The sequence below is a fragment of the Chamaea fasciata genome, unplaced genomic scaffold (assembly GCF_029207755.1).
Source record: "Chamaea fasciata isolate MVZ Bird 193981 ecotype frontalis unplaced genomic scaffold, bChaFas1.0.hap1 SCAF_6, whole genome shotgun sequence".
NCBI lineage: Eukaryota > Metazoa > Chordata > Aves > Passeriformes > Sylviidae > Chamaea > Chamaea fasciata.
The window spans coordinates 26,266,337-26,288,332 of NW_027094091.1; the positions used below are offsets into that span (position 1 = coordinate 26,266,337).

Consider the following 21,996-nt stretch of genomic DNA (forward strand, 5'->3'; position numbering starts at 1 on the left):
GTTCCAGAAAAGCTCCAAAGATTTCATATTTCACATCCCCTTCTCAGATCTTTTTCCATTCTCTCCCTTTCTCCCACATACACAGAGTTCATTGCTCAGACTTCCCAGAAAATCCCCCTGGACTGAAGGACTTTAAAAACACAACTCATCATGAAAAACTTCATAAGGGATATATGTTCTCACCAGACTCTGCTAAGCCTTGGTGAGAAACTTGGAAAAAAAGATTGATTAATACAACACAATTATTGGCTACCATTCAACAGAGATGACAGCATGATAATTATGTAAGTCTCATATGAAGATTAGTTTCATTGCTTGGAAAGTCAGCCTTGCCAAAGATGCACATATTCATCAAAGCATTCCAAAAGGGAAGATAAATATTTGCCTATCTGATATTAGCAGTGAAGCAAACAGCCACTGGTACCCTTAAAACCTTGTCTGATACAAGAGAAACATGACTACAGAAGTTATACAGCTTCTGAGGAAAAACATCTTCATATTAATACTCATTGTACAGCATTCAGATCAAACCAAATGTTTTCTTTGAATACACTTTTAACATTACAATCAAGTTCCCTAAAATAAAAATGAAATACATGTGCTTTCAGTTTTGTAGGAAACACTGAAATCCACACTGAAATAACTTCTACCTTTACAGTTCATGGAAAAGTCTATCTATAGAATTTAGTAGTTCATAAACTACAGGTTAGTGTATTCTGTCAGACGAATACAATGCAAGTGGTCTGCTAACTAGTTGCTCCTACGTTACTCATTTGCCTTTTCTCCAGGGCCAGGGTTTCTTACTTCAGAGGATGCCAGATAGTCGGACAAACCCTTTCTTGTGTTTAATTTTTTCTTGTAAATATTGTGAGAAAGAGCAAAAATCAGGATTTACTGAACAAAATTATCAGAGAAAACCAAACAAATTCATGATGTATACTAACCAATCTTCATATAAAAACTCTACATTACATGTAAATTTCCAAAATATCTGTTGTTGAAAAAAACATGTGCTTAGTAACATCTCATCATGGAACTTTTTCACCTCTCCAAAACCAGGCCTTGGCTGTTGCAATATAAAATAAAATATAGTGTGCTAGTGACCCAACAAAACAGTGAGGCTAAATTCAGTCTTTGAGTTAACTGACATAACCCGCTCGGATTTCATTAGGAGTAGTGCCTTCTTGTATCAAAGGCAATTTCAGTCTGATTTATTCTGAGGTCTCCAAAAAGATACTGTTAAATCATTGAAAAAGAAGTCTAGGAACATGGGCAAGAAGTACAGAGACCTGATGCTTCAAAGAAGGATATACTCCTTATATGGAGAAAAAAAATGTAGACAGGCTACTTAGTAAAACTCAAACCATATCACATTGCATATAAATTATTTCTTTTGCGTAAGAAGTCTCCTCAATAAGCAGTTGACATGAGGACAGAAGAAGGAAAATTTTCCAAGTATACCAGAAACTGTACACCCAATCCATGTTTAAACTGGAAAAAAATATATTATTGGGGATGTGTTAAAGATGGTTCAGAATACAGGTTTAAATCAACCACATCAAATGGAAAACATGTTAGTTAGTCTACTGATGTTAATCTACAGCAAACGTCATCCATGACTATTTACCATGGTTTTCAGTATGTTTGTGTTTGCTCTCATTCCTAGCAAGTAATTTTGATTACTTCTACAGTGAAAACCTGCTCAGACATTTTAATGCAACCACTCTTCATGGTTTCATAAATGCTTCAGCTAGGAGAAATATCCTACCACAGCTGAATCTACTGTAGTTCCATAAAAATATGCAGGAGCAGCAGTGTAGCTACAGAGCCTGAAATGAGAAGAGGCTGCATAAGCCAAGGAAGTGGGATTTGGGAGTATTAAATAAAGTCATATCACAGTAAAGGAGACTGGCTCCTTCTTAAAAGAATACGCTAGTGAGGGAAATGCAGTGGAGTGACTGGTATCCAGACCTTATGAGAGTGAGAACTAGGTCAATGTGGAAACTCCTGCTATGTATTCTGTGGTGTTGGAACCTTGATTTCTCAGTTTTACCACTTAATTCAACGATCAGTATTCAGCCCTCGTAAAATGGCAAAGACATACCGCTGGAGACATAGCCAAGCACAGGTCAATTCAGGCCAAAATCTTTGCCACAGCATGGCTCCAAAAACATTTGGCCCATATGACCTATATTTTTTCCTCTGGTTATTTTGCCCTAGACCTTCCAAAGAAGAAGACTGCTGTTTTTCTTTTCAGTTGAAATTTCTGATAATATTGCTAAAAGTTTCATTTGTGCTTTGCACAATGAAACAGATTAGGTAAAAAAACCCCAAACCCTGCCATTCCTTTACACTTTAGCATATATTAAAAAACAAACAAACAAACAAAACAAAAAATCAAACAAAAAACCACCCACAAAACAAAAAAAAAACAACTTCAAGAGAAAAAAGAAGTCATCAAATTAGTTCATTAAATCACATGTAGCAAAGGAATCAAAATATAATTATTCTATGGAGCATAAGAAATGGACAAGAGCTAATATGAAAGTGTCAACAGAAGACAACAAATCAGACTAAACTTTGTATTGTGACAGAACTATAAAAATGGCACTACTTTCTAGAAATATGCATGCATTTAGTTTAAAGAAAATGAATACAGTAAAGAAATTAGGACTTTTCATAAGCCATCTATTAAGTGGGTATCACTAAATAAACAGAAATACGGTAGGAAAAACATAAAATTAATTAAATTTTTCTTTGTATAGAAAAATATGTCTGTACAAAGACAAAAAAAAAAAGAAAGAAGAAGAAATATCTTGTTCACAAGAAAATCTAAAAAATATAAGGAAAAACACATAAAAACCGAATAATTAAAACAGGAACTTAAATACATGAAGAGCAAGAGATCAATGAAGGAAGATGGCTGGTCCATGACAAAAGGCTTTGGATCATGTACATTTATAGACTAGATTTCTTTTTCCTCAGTGATCAGGGAAAGTGAGAGCAACACTGTAGTTTCCTGAAGGGAGAAACTGAAGACTTATGACAAACTAACAGTGATGTTTGGGCTGGTAGAGGAGAAATCAGAGTAAAAATAGAAATGGCTTCAGGGTTAGGTAGTCTGAGTTTAAGGATTTTGGAAGGCACCGCACATGGAAGAGAAGGAAAAAAGAAGATAAAGAAAGATGGGAGAGGCCTCCTGGCCAACCAATGTCAGTGATGGATAACTCAAAAGAGAGGAGGCAATTGTATATAAAACCTGAAATTAGCTCCCAGAAGCAACACAAAGAATCTAGAGTAAAAGGAGTGCTAGCAATTGCACAGCATGCAGCATACATGCAGCTGCTTTCAAAAGATGTATCACTTGTCCCCAGTGCTGGACTTTGGCTATCCTCAGGAACAATCTCAACTCTCAGAGAGATATGGTGAGTAACTGAAATAGCCAAAGCAGTCTTCTTAAAAACTCATAGATGTTAAATACCAAACCTGAAACATTTCTGTAATTTTTTAAAGTGTAAATTCCAGAAGATGGTTGAATTTAACCAGATTAACTCTCACTTCATTCTTGAAGAAATGCTTTTTGTTCCTCCAGCAAAGCTATTTTGGGTTTTTTTTGCCACACGAAGAAGAGGAAAGAGACAATTCTATGAAAACACACAGAGGATCATAGTAAACAGCAAAAGAACCTTGACTGACTGAAAAACCAATGTGTATTCAAATTTTTTTAGGAAAGATGATTTACCAAAATGTATCTAAATAAATTATTTTTGTGTGTTTCTTCCTAAGAGTCTTCTGATCATTAAGGCAAAATGTAAGAGCTTGAAAGGAGAGGCCTAACCTTTTTTCTTGCTGGGTACACTAAACTATCTCTATTTGCAGATCTAAGTATAGCATATACCACAAATGACTTCAGCCCTTTACTGTGTGGTTTCCAAGAAACGGATAAAAATTGCAAGACCTGAAATCCTGAACCACTTAAAACCTTGAACAAAGTTTTTAAGGTACTCAGTCTTACATAGCTGATAAACTCAGTTTTTCTCAAAGCACAAAGCAACCAAGTACTGCAAGTGAGGTTCTAGTGAAGTGCTGCCAGTCCAGTGTTTATATCCATAAGTAATTTTTTAAAAATACTGACCTTTCAACTTTACGGGATTAGACAGCTTTTACTGAACTGATACTCAATATTCTTTATACTCTCTTGTGAGTCTGTCTGTATCCCCAGCTTAATTGTTCTTGATTTAGTGGCACCCAGGTTTTTGCTGGAAGAAGTAGCAAAACCATTGGTTTTGGCCAGTTTCCTTCTTCAGAACACATAGCATCAAGATGGTCTCAAGAATCAAAACAAAACTAAGATTTGCTTGCAAACTATTAACTTCTTCAGCAACATTTTTCTCTAGACCACCTAGACTGCATATGTGGTGCCTCAGAGCATTTTAAAAGCAAGGCACCTTCTAAACTTCGTCACAGCTGCACCAGATGGAATACTCTGATACCCTGGAGCCAGATGTAGGAATATGTTCCTTAAATCTCCATACAAGGAGAGTAGCGAGGGCTGCAGCTATGTTGCAGGATAGGTTTAGACTTAAATATCATTTTTTGGCAGTATTTTTCTTTTAGAAAAATCCTCTAAGGAGCTGAGACAAGTGCAAGATTCTACACGTGAAGAGAAGAATCACCATGTACAAAATGGGAAACTGCTGACTAAAGTACTAGTGTTTTAGAAAAAAAAAGGGGGGGGGGGAAGCCTCGGTGTAGTGTAAGATGAGTAAGCCACAAGTTTGCAGTGTTATTTTAAAAAAAATCCCCAAAACCACCACAACAAATGTTGACAACAAAATGAATTCTTGCAGGTGGTTGTCAACAAAGATCTTAAAGTAACTTTCCTCTTTAACTTGTCAGTAGTAACACATCTTACATCCAGGTTTGGGTGCCTGGCTTCAAGGAAGATAAAAGTAACTGGAAAGAATCCAAAAGAAGCCAGTCAAAATGGAAGACTCAACTCTGAAGAAAACTGACCTATAAAAAAGGGTTGAATGGGGTTGTGTTGCATAAGACAGAAAAGGCTGCATAATGCAGGAAAGGGCATGACAATACTTTCAACTCAACAGTTTCTTGCAGAAAGGAGCTAGTTTGTTCTTGGTCTCAGCAATGGACAGGATGAGAAGTACCAAGTTCAAATTACTGTAACGTAGATTCCAGTAAGACATTAGGAAATGTGATGTGGTTCCTATCATTAGAAATCTCCAACTTTGGCTGATCTACATCAGAAATAACACAGGTTTATCATATTCAGTGAATAGCTGGAAACTTTATTGTCCTAGAATACTTTATATGCAGCTGTTACGAGGCCATTAATTGTGAAATCAAAAAATCTAATTAAATAACTGAAACATGCAATATCCAGTAACAGCAGCTTTGAAACCCTCAGGACAACAGCTTTTTCAGCAAGGGCTGAGCATACCCAAGAACATGCTTACAGTGGAGTCCTGACAGTGGGAATGCCTCTTCCCCAGAAGCACTGGGGATATCCTGGGGTGTTAAGTACATAATGTATGTAAATGTATGTAAGTGTATCTATAAAACAGCCAATCAAGAACATTTTCTGAGGCTAAAGGAAGGTCAGCAGAACAGAACTGACTGACGGCTTCTCTGACTGGTCAGGACTTAGACTCCACAGACCGTGGCTCTTCAAATACATCAGAACCTCACCTGTGTGGCACCTGCCCACCACACACAGTAAATCGGGGTCCAGAGTCTGCTTTTAATGTCATCTCTTCCACAATTCAGATTCACTCAGCCTTGCTGAGCTATAACTAACAAGTTCCTTTATTGAGGTGTTTGGCACAACCACTGGTTTACTTTTAATTCAGCAACATGAAACCAAAGACTACATATAAAAGAAACACACTGTACACTACACATTGTGTTCATGAATTGTCCTTTTGTGCTTGCTTTCTAAACATCTAGTAAGTACATAATAACCACTTTAGCCATTAAAAGGTATTGATGCAAGACAAGGCTCAGCCATTACTTGAGGTTATACTTTGGGAATCATATATTAGGATGTTTCCCATTCTGCATATGCTCCTCTATCCAATTAAAAAAAATATCTTTTGTGGACTTCCATTCATCTTTTGATGGAATGCACACTTTCTGTCTGTTAGTCCAGTACCCATTTGTCAGCCATACTCTCAAGTTTCTCATTACTTCAGAAAGTTATTCCAATGATTGGACTTCATATTCTCCATAATTTTCATATTTTTGTTTCCATATGTCATTGAAATTTTACATTCTTGAGACTATGCTTCTAAAACTGCATTGCTTGAACTCTAATCTTATCAGATGCAAAAATTATTTGCCTTTATCAATCTAAATATGTCTTCAGATAACTGTTTTTATTGTCTGGTATGTATTATTTTGTCTTTATATGTATTTATGGGAATATATATAAGATATAAAGAAATATACACTACAGGTTGTCCAAATTAATAAATCCAGTTGAAAATCATACTGATCAGTTCTGTAACTGAATAATATTCTTATTATTCCTGTATGAAACAGGATTTTAGTATTTTCACAGCATTAAAATTGTAGGTTTGGGGGTTTTTTTGTATTTTTTGAAACCTGTTTGTAGTTTGAGTTTTCATTCTGCCAATGCCCTATATACAAACAAATCCTCCAATGAGTCTCTAAAATCATGCTATTAAATAAACAAACAAACAAAAAAAATTCCAACATTTATTCCTATCTGTTTCCTGAATGTAGAGACTCCTAGGCTTGTATGGTTTTTCTCTACAACCAGTTTGTAGAGAAAAATTGTTCCTCTGCTTGTTAGTTTATTTTAAAATGAAATTCACAGGTGTTCACATAATTCCTGATAAATTGTGTGAATGTTTTCATACAGAAAACCAGCTATTTTTCTGAAACTCATAACTATGAGACTATGAGAAGAAAGAGTAACATGAAATTCCAAAATTAATCCAAGGAACCGCAACAGTTTTTTTCTAAAGGATATCTATACAACAACTACCAGGAGTAACTGCGATGATGATACCTAGTATCAGAAATCTGAATGTGTTTAGATTATTCTGTTTATTAATTGTCAAAACACTAAGAAGTTCTAATTGGAATTATTAAAATAATATTACAAAATTATGAAAAGGGGGAATTAATACCTGTTCTCAAAATAATTATAAAAAGAGAGAAATATGGTCCACAGAGCTTGTTAGCCAGATCAGTATAAATGTATGTCAATACATTCTGTAATGGTTAGATGTCCTTCACTGCACATAACAGTAATATCCCTAGGCCACAGCTGCAGCATGAGCTTAATTCAGTACCCAAGGCTGTACCTAAAGCTCACCAACAGAGAAACATACTACAGAGCATTTCAGTATGCATGAAATGCCAGCATGCCTGTCTACCTTTGAACCAGCATTTGGTACTTGAGTCATTGGGTTATTTCACAGAAAAAATATATAGGGAATTACAGCATTGTAGGGGCTACATCACATCCCTAGTTGGTGCCCGCAGTCTACAAGTTGTTAGGAGGCAGTGGCTGTTGGTATTCCCTCAAATCGATTTTCAATGTATCTATGCTTCTTCACATCTATTGTACCTGCCCTACATAAAAGATGACAACTGCCTATTGTATATATCCCTCAGTGGTGAACATGATGTGCAGACAGAGTGAATGAGCTTTTGCAGGGGCTGAAGGACAGGTAAGTTGAACATCCTGGGGACTAGGCCTCCCTTCTCAGTGAACATGGCCATCATGCCCACATAAGAATCCCACTGATTCCTTCAGGCACAGTTGCCTTCATCCCCTCCACCCATTCAGAACAAGTTTTAGCTCCAGGTTCCAATTAAGCAAATCAATAAATAATAACTAGAACTATTGCTATTATTATAATTTAGGGGGAGAAAACTGCTAAAAGACAATAGAGGATTTTTGTTTAATTCTAAAAAGTTGTGCATTTAAATATTTATTACAAGTAAATGTGCCAAGTAGAAACTTCCACTGCCAAATATTTTTCTCTTACTGGCTAGCTCCTACTGTGTCTGTCTCAGCATGTGAGAGCTTATCCAGTGAATATATAGCACTAAGTATTATTTGCAAGTGAGTTAAATACTGTCCCTGTCTTTCTTGCTTCACTACACTTGTTTTGATCCTTTCTGAAAAGACTAACAATCTCTACCATCTTTAGGAGATCAAAATTACAACCCAAGATACCAATTATCAGGCAGCCAACTTAAGAGCAAACATACATCCAAAAATGCTGGCTAGCCAGGTTTTCAAATTAATTCAGCTAAATTTCAGTCATTTTTTTTCCCTTCAGGACATGAGAGCAAACACTGGACAAACGCACACAAAAAACTTTGTCAAGAAAGGACTACCACTGAAAACATAACCCAAGTTGCATTCAGGGAGGGACAAGTATTTCAGGACCAATTTGCTCCCTCTGTCTCTCTTCCTCTACTCCCCTCACCAGCCCTGAAAATCAACCAGATATCATTGTTTGGATTTTGGGGGCAATTTTTTCAAAAACCAAAACCCCTCTGTGAACATTCTCAAGTGGAATAGGAAAAAATAAAGACCAGAACACCTTTTTTTTATTTTTAAATTACTGAGTTCAAACAGGTTAAAAAACTTAGAACCCTACTGTTGTGTAGCATTATATGGAAAAACATATTATATTACCTAAGAACTACACAATTTTTTCTTAGTCCACAAATTGTCAGTAGCTCAGTTTTCAAGCACTATAGCGTAGGAACAAGGTCTGGGAATCAGCATCTCAGCATCTTTCTAGATAGATTTCTACTGATGTCCTAAATCAAACTAGCACAGCAAATATTTAGGTTTTAAAAAGGCAAAAGGTTTACTTTTATACCTCTAGCCTTCTGGAAGGTTGTCATTGCTCCTTCTACAGATCACTGAGTTCAAGTCCATCACCTCATCAGAGTGGACACATTTTTGGAGGAGCCATAATGCAATGTTGCCAATACTTGCAAGAATTTGTATTTCTCTTACAGCCCCAAATTCTTGTTGCTGTCTGAAAACTCCATTGTTTTTGCCTAAAAGAACTTCCAGTCCATGAGGGTCATCCAGAGAAAACTAAATGTGACCAACACAACATAGCCTCTCTAAAAGCTAAGTACACAAACCTTGCGGAATATGTAGCCTTGAAACATTATTAACATTAAATCGACTGCACCTTCTGTCACAGTACCACGAGCTAGAATTGCCTTGAAGTATGAATGCTTGTATGCCTTTTCTGCTTGGGGCTCTCCTTCTTCCCTCCAGTCTCTCCATCTCTCAGATGCTACTTTTGCAGGATATACTGGCAACGACAGCTGAGCAGCACAGCATTACAACCTCATCAGTTTTGCAGTGAATCTGTTCAGTCTTTGGAAGAAGTGTGCTGCATACAAGTGTATCTGGCTGAAGTACATGAAAAAATCAGTTCCTAGTATGTTATGCCAAGGTCTTATATCCACTTATGAGTCTCCAGCTTCCCTTCATGTGGTGCTCTTTTAAACAGTTTGCAAGGCATCACATCCACAATTAATCAGCAGTAAAAACTGGAGCCTGCCTCAGAGAGAAGGTTAGTGCACCTAGGCTTTCTCCTCAGCCCTGTACCATTTCCTGAACCTCTCCTCGCAGTATTTGTGGCTCACTGGACTGGAAATCATAAGAACAATGAAAATTTCAGAAAACTAGTTAGTGTTGGTCAAGAAAGGTGAGCACCCAGGTATTATACACCTCAAATCTAGAATTCACCCTCTTTGCAGTTCAGAGCAGGCATTTCAAAAGGAGGACTAAGGTTCAAATCAAAACTATGCATGGGATTTCCCAGGCATCTCATTTGCAACAAAAGAGAAATCCCACTTAAGTGGAAGTGTGGACACGTGGAAGGGGAGCAAGCTTGCAATCTGCACGCCCTCACACAGACCCCTCAGGAGCCAGGCCTCTGGGTCTGAGCCTGTTGCCTTACCCTAGAGACAGGCTCCATTCTCCAGGGCAGATGAATGGTATGTGTGGCATCAGCAGCACAAGGCATGCTGGGGTACCACATGGAGGGAAGCTGGCAACTGTGTGCAGCTGCTCTTGAAGAACCTGGAAATAAGGGTGAAAAATACAGAAAAAAAATTTCCAAAACCAAACCAAAATGAGCAAAAATAGGATTCTCTCCTATTTGCATTGGGATGCTTAGCATGCAACCATATCTTTGGCAAGTTTGCTACTGTCTCAATATATTAAAAAGTCCTTGACAAAGTTTGAGCTTTTTCTCCTCCCACCAAGAATTTTCAAAAACCTAAACCAAATTAGGTGCTCCAAGTTTGTTAGAATAAAAATTAAACCCAAATACAATGCAGAAAGCATCGTTTCAACTGTTCCACGGAGAGAAAAGTAGCAAATTGAACATAACAAACAAAAATATAAATGTTTCTTTATTCCCTCCTAATTGCCTAGTCTGGTTTAGAGAAAGCTAAATGATTCAAGTGTACTTTACAAACACCAGCCCTCTTCGAGCAGCATGCAGTGCAAGTTAAACACTGTTAGCTCTAAAGCCAAGACTTCCTAGAACAGGCAACTAGCATCGCGGATCCAGTAGACTGTTATTAGGCATCTAAACATCCTTTTCTGTGTGATCTGGGGAGCTTCTGGCCCTAGGAGACCACAGGGTGCCAGCTTGAGAGGCTTAAACAGGGTCACTGATTTAATGTGGATTCAGAACCCAACTTTGGTCCCTTCGCAGTATTATTAGGGCAGGAGGAAGGGCAGGCGGAGGAAGGGCGGGCCACGGCTCCGTCTGCAACGCGCCGCGGCCGGGGTCAGACCCGCTCCGGGGGGCCTCGCACCCGTTCTGCATCTCCGTCCCTCCCCGGCCCCTGCAGGAAAACTCCTCGGGACATCGTCACTCTCCGTCGGCCAACTCCATCCCAGGCACTTCCCGGCGCAGCCTGCCCGCCTCCCCCGCCGCCGGGGCAAGGGACGGAGTCGCGCGGTTGGGCTGCGCCCCCGGGGCAGCCCCCCAGCCGGCCCCCGCAGGGGCTGCTGTGCCGCCCGCCCCCCTCAGCACTCACCATATTACAGATGGAGGCGATGTTTCTGACAGTCATTAGTCTAAAGGTTGCAGCGATCCCACACCGCCATCTTTATAAGGTGAAAACAGCCCCGCTCATGGTGGGAAGAGCGCAGGAAGGGATAGGGGGCGGCGGCGGCTCCTGCTCCGGGGCTGGGATAAAAGCAAGAGGAGGGGACTGCACAGGCACCCTTTGCGCCCGCAGAGCAGCGAGAAGGACGGACCTTCCCGGCCTCCCTCCTCCGAGCGAGCGACCGGGAGCTTCAGCACCGCGGGGAGAGCGGCCGCATCTCCGCTCCTTCCGCCTGTGCCTCTCGCGCGGTCCGCAGGGCCCCGGGCTCCCGCTGGAGCGCTCAGCCGCGCCTCTGCGCCAGCCGGCACCGCGCTAATCTCTCCCTGCCTCCTCCTCCTCCTCTTCCTCCTCTCCCGGCGGCTGCCGTTGCCGCTCGCCGCTCCATCGCAGAGCCGCACCCGCTGATCCGCTCTGACAGCGCCGGGGAAGGGAAGGGAAGGGAAGGGAAGGTCAGAGGCAGTGCCCGGCGCGGGGCACCCCAGCGGGCCCGGCGGGGCGGCCGCCGCCCGCAGCCAATGCGCTGCGGGGCCGAGGGGGCGCGGGGGGGCTGCGCCCGCTGCCCCTCCGGACGGGACCTCCGAGGGGGACCGTGGTACTTCAGTCGCCGAGCCTGGAATGGCCACGGGGCCGAGAAACCCGGCCTCAGTGCGCACACAACCATACCGGCAGGCAGCAGGGTGAAGGACAGGAAGGCAGAGTGCGGGCAGGAGGACGTGGGGATCTGTGGCAGTGACGGCGGCACTGTGCTTTGGGACATACTCACCCCACCTAATTAGAGGTACACAGGAGCCCAGGCACTTGCAAAATCCAGAACAGTGGGCTGGAATGCAATTTGCTGCCCACAGCTGGTGCTTTGTATTGCTATTCATGCAGGTAACATTTATCTTCAAAAATGCTGTTTCGGGACTGTGTCCGCATCACGTGTGCAAGTGCTCACTCACCAATTCACAACACGTGGCATTTATACAACACGGTTAATGTAATAATCTCGGTTTCTCTTAAAATACGAGCAAGTTGAGTCCCATGCCTTTCTCCAAGGTAGAGCAGTGTGAGTATATTAAATTTACAGACATGATAATAGGCACAAGGTTATTAAAGGGCTAACTTGAGGTCACGTAGCAGATCTCTGAGAGGAGCAAGAACAGAGTTCAGCTAGGGCAATCCTCATCTAGGAATTCCTCTTTCCTTAGAGGATGTTGCTTTTTTTTTTCAGCAGGAGCTTAAGGCCCGTTTATTGTTCCTGTGCTATGCTGAGGAAATTATTCAAATGAGGAGAGAACTACTAACATTTCTACAGACACCTCTGCTCCTAACAGCACATGAAGTGTGGCATGCTCATTCTTGGCTACGCCTTTCATTTCATGACGCTAGAATAAAATAATTGCTGCCTATAGAGCCTGGATCCACAGGCTTTGTTTACAGGAAACTTTCTGAAGTAAGTATTTTTTTTTTTTTAAGTATCATTTCAAAAGAAGATCTATGATTACTAGTAAAAATCTGGCATCAGCAGTAACATCTAAAGATAAATTCCTGCCCTGAGAATACTGTTAGGTAAGTGGCCTTAATCCAGCTCACTGTGGACAAGTGCCCACTTTATAAAAGTGGTATCAAATTTGGCATTGGTTAGTATCCTGTTGACAGTTTTAGCAAAGAAATTCAAAATCGAGTTGCCACAGAGACAGAACTTTCCACCATAAGTCGGATTAGTTATATTGAATCATTGCAGACATTCAAAATACAGGATGGAGAAAGATTTTTGGACATAATGGAGTGAAGTTCTCAGGGCCACTAAACTGCTTCATAAATCCACAAATGACTATGCAAAAGAGCCATCAAATAACGTCACTGAGAAAAAAAAATCTTTGACATAATTCTATTAAGTTCATGGTCTTACATTATGTGTGAATTTGATCCCAAGTGTTTAATTTGCTTAAACTCAGAGGACTGGATTACACATAATATGACAGGTTTTCTCAACATAACCAGGGAAAATGGGAGTTAAGCCGATGTGTCAGAACTGAAGCAATAAAGGTTTGATTAGTTCCCAGTGCATTTCTAAGTAGCCTCCAGAGACTGGACAGTACTGCACCGTACCTTGTTTTTAAACTCTGATGCCTGTTATTACACAAGCCTAATTATGTATTCCTTGCAGCAGCCTGCTTATTGCAATTTACTGTGAGACTCATACTTGCTATCAGTGAAAATTATGGAGCAAAAAAATGGGTTTGAAAGGTGATTAAAAATTTGAATGAAACAAAATGCAGTATCTAATAAAGCCATTTGCCTCACATATATTTTAATGTCAATAACATTATTTCCATAATACAAACCTCAGAGAAACCATAGAAACTGTGAAAACAAGCAAACAAAGGTGGTATTTTCATAATTCTGTTTTTCTCAAATGCCAATTACTTGACTTCAGGGTAAGTTCAGTTGTCTCTCTTCAGTTGTTCATTAAACTTTTTTTTTTTTTCCCACAAAATTAAATTGCTACTGATTAAGCACTTACTGGTCGTTCAAGAGAATATTTGTAAACATGCACAAACATAGCTCTGTGAGGAATTCAGTATCATATTCCTTAATGCTAATATAAATGCTTTCATTTAAAGGTGGACACATTTCATGTCTTGTTTCTGAAGATTAATAATAAAAATAGGGAATAATATACAAGTGTTTATGTGTCAGTTTGACAATAGTCTAGCACTGTCTTTTTTGCTCTTCAGTCATATTGAAACAGGAAAGAAGAAATAAACTTTCATGCTGGAAATGGACTGCTGTCTGTTTCTGTTTTCTTCTGCTGTTGACATTTTCAGGAATAGAAACTTTATTTCTGTAACTGTTTGAAGATAAAAAAGTGCTAAGCAATGCAACAAATACTAGTTACAAACTTTATAGGAATTGTATAAATAAAGAACAGTGCAGAATTGTTTCCACTCTAAAGCATTGCCCTATCTCCTTACAACAAACAACCAACCCTGTGTTTCTTCCGAGTGTTAGACAAAGAGAAGGAAAACAAAGGACTATTTATAACCTAAGAGAGCTTATATAATTTCTGTTGAAAGGTCAAAAAATACCTCCTGCATTTAATTTTAGATCCTTCTTGGTCTCATCTGGTTTTATACTTGAACATTTCTATTTCACTACGTAAAATATGGACCTTTGTAAATGTCCTCCTTGGCTGGCAGAAGCATAACAGAGACTTCCATGACATTTTCTATCTGACTTTTTCAGATTATTTTATAAGCATTCACTCAGAGTTGTCAAATTATTGGCTGGCAAGTTAATATTAGCTTATTTTACAAAGCAAGAAAATTTCCATCAGAACTTTAGTGACTTGTCCAAAGTTACAAAGGAAAGTTGGTAGCAAATCTGAGACTAGAATATCTGCTCATTCTGTGCTACAAAGAGGATATTGCATTTCCTCTCCAGAAATCTTGGAAAATTCCACATAGGGTTCATTCATGTTTTTCTTGTAATAAACTTGGGTCCAGAAGTGGGTAATCATCAGTCAGTTTTGCTGAACAAATGTTTGGAACAGATCAAATTTAGGATATTTTTCCAACCAATTAAAAGGTTGGAAATTTTAATGGAAAAGGGAGTTAAAATAATACTAAGGTTTTCTGGAAGCATGGAAAATATATAGAAGAATTATAAGAGAATTCAGATATCTGAAATACTTGCAGTGCTAACAATGTAGGTTTAGAATTCTACAATTTTTAAAATATGTTTTGTATCTAATATTAAATTATCTTCTATCAAAAAAATAGCAAAATATCTTAAACAAAATGGCAAATGTGTAGACACAAGAATGAGAAATCAGGATTTGCCATGAAGCTTGGCCTCATTTCAGAACAGACTGGTGGCTTTAGTACAATGCCCAATGCCAGCTTGCAGTCTACGGATTGAATCTACGGCACATGGCTCATAGCAGGTCCATGGAAACCACTCCATCTGTACCTGAAATTCTAATGGTAAGAGTGAGATGCAGTCCATGAAAAATTCATGGAAATCCATAGAAAATGTGGAGAAAACCACTAAAACCAAAAAATCAACCCAACTTTGGAATGACTATTCTTCTTTAAGACTGTCATCTTCAAAGCAACCCCTAACCAACATTTTCAAATTATCTGAGAAATTATTTCTCTTGATTCAAAATACTGTAAAACTTCATGTTTTGGTCACAGTAGGACTTGTCAGGATTCTAAAGATAAAGCATGAAAAATAAAACTGCATTAAATGAGTCCCCAAATCTTGCCTACCTTTTGCTAGTTTAAGCATTTTACTAGCTGGCAAGTAAAGAATACCATCTCTTCATTTTTTCTCAGAAATTGCTACTTTACAGAAGAAAACCAAACACATTTATAGCATCTGACATCGTTTTTTGGCCAGACATCAGATCTGAAAGCTCAAAGACAGCAGAATAAGACAGATGCAAATACATTGTTGTTGATGTACCAAAAGCTGACTGAGTAGATACAAGCGGTCTTATTCTCTAGTGAAAGCCATTAAATTCTATTCTGTGCAGAGGTTGTTAAAGCCTCTGTGGTCAGTCCAATGTTGATAATGGCCCAGAGCTGTGATTATCTCATAATACCTTACTCCTCTTCTTTTCCTTCTGGTTGAGTTTCAAATACATTGTATTAAGAGCTTGGCACAGTGACATTTAAAGAACTTCAGTGTATTGCTTCATCAGTTTAAATATTACTAACCTTCCCCACACTTACTACTCAAGTAAAAATATTCCCACCTCTCCAGAAGGAAGAATCTTGAAGAATGGCCTCTTCATCAGGTATATTATCCAGCAGCGGAGCTCACTAGCAAACTTTACTGGCATTTTTCTTACCTATACAAAATGTACTTTCAGGTGGAAAAATACTATTTAAATTCTAATCATACATATTGGCTGGAAAGAGATAACCAAAAATTTTAACTGTGGAAGTAATTTATCAAACAAAAAGAGACTCACTGAGGGAAAATAACAGAAAATTGAAGTTTCTAACAGAAATATATTGCTATTTCTGCCTCTAAAAAGGAAACAATGATTCTGGCTTGCCTTCCTCTTCTCCAAACATTTTGTTTATTATTTTTATTCTATTTTACAGGCTCCAGTTTTAACTCACAAATATCCTGAGGACAGAAAAACCAAAAGACAGATATGCTGTAAGTGGCATTTAGTCTATTTTCAGCATGAATTTAAAATAGCCTTTACATTTTATTAAATTGTGCATAAATTAATTAAATTACTCTTTTATTACATTACCATCTCAAAGTTTTAAACAAATTACACACACGCACATAGAGATAAATAAAAGGCTATTACATTCTAAGATTCCAAACCTGGCAATTATTTAATGCCACAGAGTACTGTAATCCAGCTGCAAAGAATGATGGTTACAATTAGGTTTTACTTGATTGATTTTCCTTCCCATCAGTGTGGGAAAAGACCGTAAAATTGAAGTGAAATGTTTATGACAATTGCACATTATGTTAAACTCACGATGTTGTTAAACAAGTTGTTTTCAAGAGTCTTTCTTCTGTGAGAAGCATCAAAGCAGTGACTTTGAGACTTAATTCTTGCATCTGACAAAGAGAGACTTGCCTAATTAGAGCACCACTCTTCAAGATTTGAACAAGTTTGCTCAGCTCATCCAACTCCTTAAAAAGTTCAACACTAATCTACAAAATAACCAAGACCCTCACAATTAATGGATTTCCTATAAATTCTCCTTGTGACCTGGCCCGTGTTTCTCCCAGTTAGTCATCCTGGGTAATCTCAAAATTTACCTGGACACAAATCCACCAATATTATGGTCTTTTCCTCAAGTCCTCGAAGCACCCAGGCTGTGGGCAGACTCAGTGCCCAGCTGAGAAGTTCTTTCAGATAAAAGTTACATTCCACACACATGGAGACAGCAGATCTGCCTGCAGCCTTGGAGGTAGCAAGTTAGTAGTCACAGCATTTTTCCAGGAAATGGGAGAACTAACCTTCAAGTAAAGAGGCTCAAATCCACATCTGACCCTTTCAATAGCCTATTAAAGGACATTTATTTTATTCTTTATTGGAAAACGGCAGACAGGTCAGGTAGACTTTGCATTCCTTCTCTTGAAGTTGTGCCACTATCAGACACAAAAGGTAATTTCATGGAGCCAGAGAGAAGGCAAACAATGCAAACTTTGTATGGGGAAAACAGAAGAAAGCTTGTGAGGGGCAAAAAAAGGTGTAGGATTATGTGAATGATTAAAATGCTCACCTGGGATGGATACTGATCACTGGTTTGCTGTGGTTTGCTCTTTTTTGTGTAATAGAAGTACCAATTTATTCAATTCTGTACTGGAAAAGAAGAAACCAAACTTGACATAAATCCCATTGACACAAATGCTAAAAATTTAAAGGTTGAATGCCACTTCATCTTTTTGACTACATTACAGAAAAGGACTGATCTGACTTAGATGTCTGTAGAAAATAGTCATTGCAAGGGAGCCCACTTGACACTAGAAATAACCTACAACTACATGTCTCACAAATCTATCTAACTTAAAACTACGTGTCTCACAAATTTATCTCCAGAGACTGATCTACCCAGAATCCTAAGACAGGTTTTGAATCCTGATGTACAGACAGCAAACTGGCACAGGGTTAATCTGCAACAATGTTTTGAATGTCAAGAATTAGACAGAAGTAACTAGATGTGGTAGGAAACAATTTCTAGGGTTGTCCCTTGATTGCAACTATGTAACTGTTTGTTTCAGACTGCACCAGGTAGGTTTAACTCCGTCGAGAGTAATTTGAATGCAGAGTTCAGACTAGGGATAGAGGACCAACTCGATATTTTCTTTCCACACACTTAACAAGCGCTGCACTGGCAGTAACTCAGCATAAGCCAAAACATATTGTTTCTAACTGAGACAGGAAGGTAGGAATCATCAGCAATACACACACCTACTTGAGAAGCATGGACTTCAGTTTGAACAATGCTCTCAGGCACAGGGTGTGCTTCTTGGGGTGTCCTGTGTAGCGCCAAGGGTTGGACTCGAAGATCCTGATGGGTCCCTTCCAATTGAGTATATTCTATGATATGTTGCGATTCCTACTGCCCAGCTTTGCTGGGCAACATACAGTCTGTGTGCTACAAACTACTAATTCCCTGTTTATGCTAATCTGCTCATACTCGCTCCAAACCCTCTTAGTAGCATCCCCAGAGAGGCAGCCCATTTTATCTGGGGCAGAACAGCAGCAGTGCTCTGCACCCGTGCTGAGCGCTGCCTCGCAGGACAGGCCTGGTGCCACCGTGTCACCCCTGGCGCGCAGCCCAGCAGAGCTGCATGTGCTGTCCATCAGGGCATTAGCGAGGCTCGGGGCTTTACCTCACCAACCTCACAGACAGCTCCTAAGCCTCCTAAGCAGGGCTTAGACAGGAGTTTAGACAGAGATCAGCGGTATTTAGTGCCTCAAACCCGCTACACAGCTGCTGCTTCGCACAGAAGACACTCGTTTCCCGGTGTTAAACATCTCCGGGCACCCAGAACTCGGCCTGGGCCGGAATGGACGAGCACGTCCCCACGAAAGGCCTGATCTGACCCACGGGGTTCACCGCAGGAGGCACAGCTGATCAACGGGCCGGCCCCTGGGACCCGGCCGCGGCCGCGCTCGGCGGCAGCTCCAGGGCCCGCCGCCTCAGAGGGGCTCGGCCGCGCCGCCCCGCGCCGCCCCGCGCCGCCCCGCGCCGCCCCGCGCCGCCCCGCGCCGCCCCGCGCCGCCCCGCGCCGCGCCGCCCCGCGCCGCCCCGCGCCGCCCCGCGCCGCCCCGCGCCGCCCCGCGCCGCCCCGCGCCGCCCCGCGCCGCCCCGCGCCGCGCCGCCCCGCCCCGCCCCGCCTCGCGCGGGGTCACGCGCGCTGGCCTCGCCAATAGGCGACGGCGGCTGGAGCCACGTGGGTCTCGCGGGAGCGCGGGGCGCTATTTAAAGCCCGCTGAGGGCCCGTTCGCTCTCTCTGTCCGCCGGCTGTGGGCGCGGTAAGGCGTCTGGGGCTGCTTTCAGGCCGCTCTCAACGCGGACGGGCCGTAGGCCTGGTGTTGGGGGATGGAACCTATGTCGCTTTCCCTTCACATCTTGCCCTCTCGGAGCTTGACGGTGCTTCGGGGAGTCAACACAGGGGGATAGAGCAGCTCTCCCTCACTAAAACCCAGTGCGGAGCCCTCCTCTCCGCCCTGCATCCTGTCGTGAGGCACAAATGGCCTGTCCCTCCATTACCCCCCGCACGGTCCCCCTGGCTGACTGGCTAATGCTTCTCTCCCTCCGTAGTGTGTTCCGAGGGACCGGCGAGCCCTTCAAATGCTCCCGATGGGCCGGGGGCCGAGTGCGGCAGGCCTGGGCACGGGGAAGCGCTGGCGATCTGCGCTCACGCCATTGGACGCCTATGGGTGAGGGGCACACCGAGCTCATCGCTCCTCTTACAGCCTGGGGCTGGTAAGAAAAGCCTTCGGGCTTCAGAAGTGAAGGACTTTGAATCCTGAGACTTTTTAAAGACAGATATATGAGGCTGCTGCCCTGTGTCTCTGAGCCAAAATGACTGTCTACATTTGCACTCTATCGTTCTTTAAATCGCAGCTATTAAGCTGCACAGACTTTAAATCTGAATTACTGCATTAATTTAGGTTTTTTATAGCCCACATCAAGAAAATAGCAATTATAACTGGTGAAGTTTAGGCGGTAGGCACTTGGGACTTGGGCTCAAATGAAAGAAAGAACTCATATGAAAGAAAAAACTCATGTCTTGGGCTTTCCCTGCAGTCTTCTAGTCCACCTGTAAAATTGTCTTTTGATGTCTCTTGGTTGAGTGCTGTATAATTTGTAACAAGGTGTGTGTATATATATGTATATATATATATCTGGAAGTAGACGCAAGGTAGCAATGAATTGTTCGGCAAAGATTCAGTAAAATCTACAAGTTTATAACTTAGCTCGGTAGTGTCAACACTAAAAGGAATTTAGGCTTAATAAACTTTCCATCATTTATGATTAAAAGATAGTTTAACTGGGCTAATGAACATGCCTTTTCAACAGATTGAACCACTAATTAGCTTTTGCTCTAGGTTTTGATTCGATAATAAATTTGTAAATGACTTATGCAACTCCATGGAAAATTACTTTTAAAATGTTTAACAACATAGTAGCAACTCTGTAGAATATGGCTTTGAGAAGGTCTCTTGTTAAACATTACTAATTATAATTTTACAATTTTTTGTGTGTTGTTTAGAGGCCTCACTGAGGAACCTCATGCTTGAAATGTTTTAGACATGGGTATTCTCACCTAAATGTGAAGCAGTGCTCAGGACTTGTTTGGAATAAATAATGCCTTCTACTGAAAGGTAAGTGTTCTCATCTAATGACTATTGCTGATGGTTTTTAATATTGCTATTTAATAATTTACAATTTTCAAGCAACTTATAGTATCTTTTTAGCAAATAATAAGTTCAGATCATCTTAAATGATAAGAAAACAATGTAATGTATGAGAATCTAGTCCCCTTTTATGCTTTGCCCTCTTAAGTCTGGCAGTGTCTTAAGTGGCCAACACAGAGGGGTATAAAAGTTCTCTTGCAAACCCAGAGGTGAGGTTGAAACTCTTCTTTGGATCATGCTTAAGAGGAACACATTCATATAACTGCTGAACTTCTGGAAGCTGCTGAATCAACTTTATTGATAGTTTGTAGGAAGATTTTAAACTGTCATTTTGTTATGATATCTGAATCATTTCTCAAATTTTTGTGCTTTGTGAACCTGTGTGATTAATGTCTCGGGTGAAGAGTTTCTTGTATGTTGTTTGGTCTCCAGGTATGTAATTGTGAAAAAGATTTTCAGATAATAAAGCATGCATTGGCTTCTGTTCCTGAAGGAGGAATTTACTTCTTTAATTTACTTCTTGCTGGAAAACAAAGCAAAATAGCTTTGGTGAAACACTTGTGTGGTAACTGTTAGAACTTTATATAGACGTAGCCAAAAATAAATAGCAAAAAAAAAAAAATCAGAGGAAAGCCAATGATAGTTACCTCATCTGCTTATTCCAAATGGCTGCTCCTCAAATGGAATCCATATTGATGGTGTGGGAAAACAAAATCCTATCCTGTACAAACAAAGTAATCTCTTTTGAGAAATGGCTCTGGCCTAAGAGTTAGTGTCATGCAGAAGATTCATGTAGCTCGACCTTAGAGCAGTTACCTGTTCTGTGTGTGTATGATGCTGACTGCAGGTAAAATGGAATTTCTTTTACAGGTATGAAAACAACATCAGGAACTGACATTAAACATCAGTCTGTGATTTCCTGAGTCGGTGATTTCTGACTTCATGCAAGATGATTCCAGTTGTCAGCTCTAAGATTGTCTTGGAGGTAGAATTGAGTTGAACAATGGCTAAAATTACATTCTGGGTGGTCATGGTGAAACAGGCATCTCATCATTTGTTGAATCAGGTTTCCTAACAAAAACTGCTGTAATTTGACTGTGTTTGTGGATTAATTGAAATAAATTATCAGTATTAACTTAAATAAAATATGGATATTCTACCAAAAGTTTATGTTCTGAAGGTTTCTTGTTAAGGTGCTTTCTGTATGAAGATTTTGTTGCATGAATGTAAACACTTGTGCTGTCACACAGAAACATTCTCTTGCCATGTCCAGACTTGGTAAATTAATCTTAAGTTTAAGAATCAATTGAAAAGCCCCCCCTCTTAATCTTTTATTCTTGGTATCTGAATGTTCTGAAGTATTTAGTAATGCAAAAACAGAGATCAACCAGCTAACTCCTAATTTATTAAATTGTGTGTCTTTGCATGTCTCTAGA

General features: G+C 40.4%; 1 protein-coding gene, 1 long non-coding RNA gene and 2 other non-coding genes across 4 annotated transcripts in view; 3 read left to right on the plus strand and 1 right to left on the minus strand.

The window, feature by feature from the left end:
• USP46 (ubiquitin specific peptidase 46) overlaps nt 1-11,309 on the minus strand; it is a 34,067-nt gene extending 22,758 nt beyond the window's left edge. The window contains exon 1 of the mRNA XM_066185737.1: nt 11,089-11,309. Coding sequence (XP_066041834.1) covers nt 11,089-11,124 — 36 coding nt within the window. The 5' untranslated portion in view covers nt 11,125-11,309. The remainder of the gene's footprint in view (nt 1-11,088) is intronic.
• A 7,827-nt stretch (nt 11,310-19,136) lies between these two features.
• On the plus strand, nt 19,137-21,725 carry LOC136290592 (uncharacterized). Its single transcript, XR_010721233.1, has 4 exons — nt 19,137-19,171; nt 19,461-19,625; nt 20,416-20,527; nt 21,431-21,725. It is a non-coding gene; the product is annotated as an uncharacterized lncRNA (long non-coding RNA).
• Nucleotides 19,269-19,391, plus strand: LOC136291563 (small nucleolar RNA SNORA26). The gene has a single exon (XR_010721627.1). It is a non-coding gene; the product is annotated as a small nucleolar RNA SNORA26 (small nucleolar RNA).
• LOC136291562 (small nucleolar RNA SNORA26) lies at nt 20,696-20,814 on the plus strand. Its single transcript, XR_010721626.1, has one exon. It is a non-coding gene; the product is annotated as a small nucleolar RNA SNORA26 (small nucleolar RNA).
• Nucleotides 21,726-21,996: the final 271 nt, after the last annotated feature.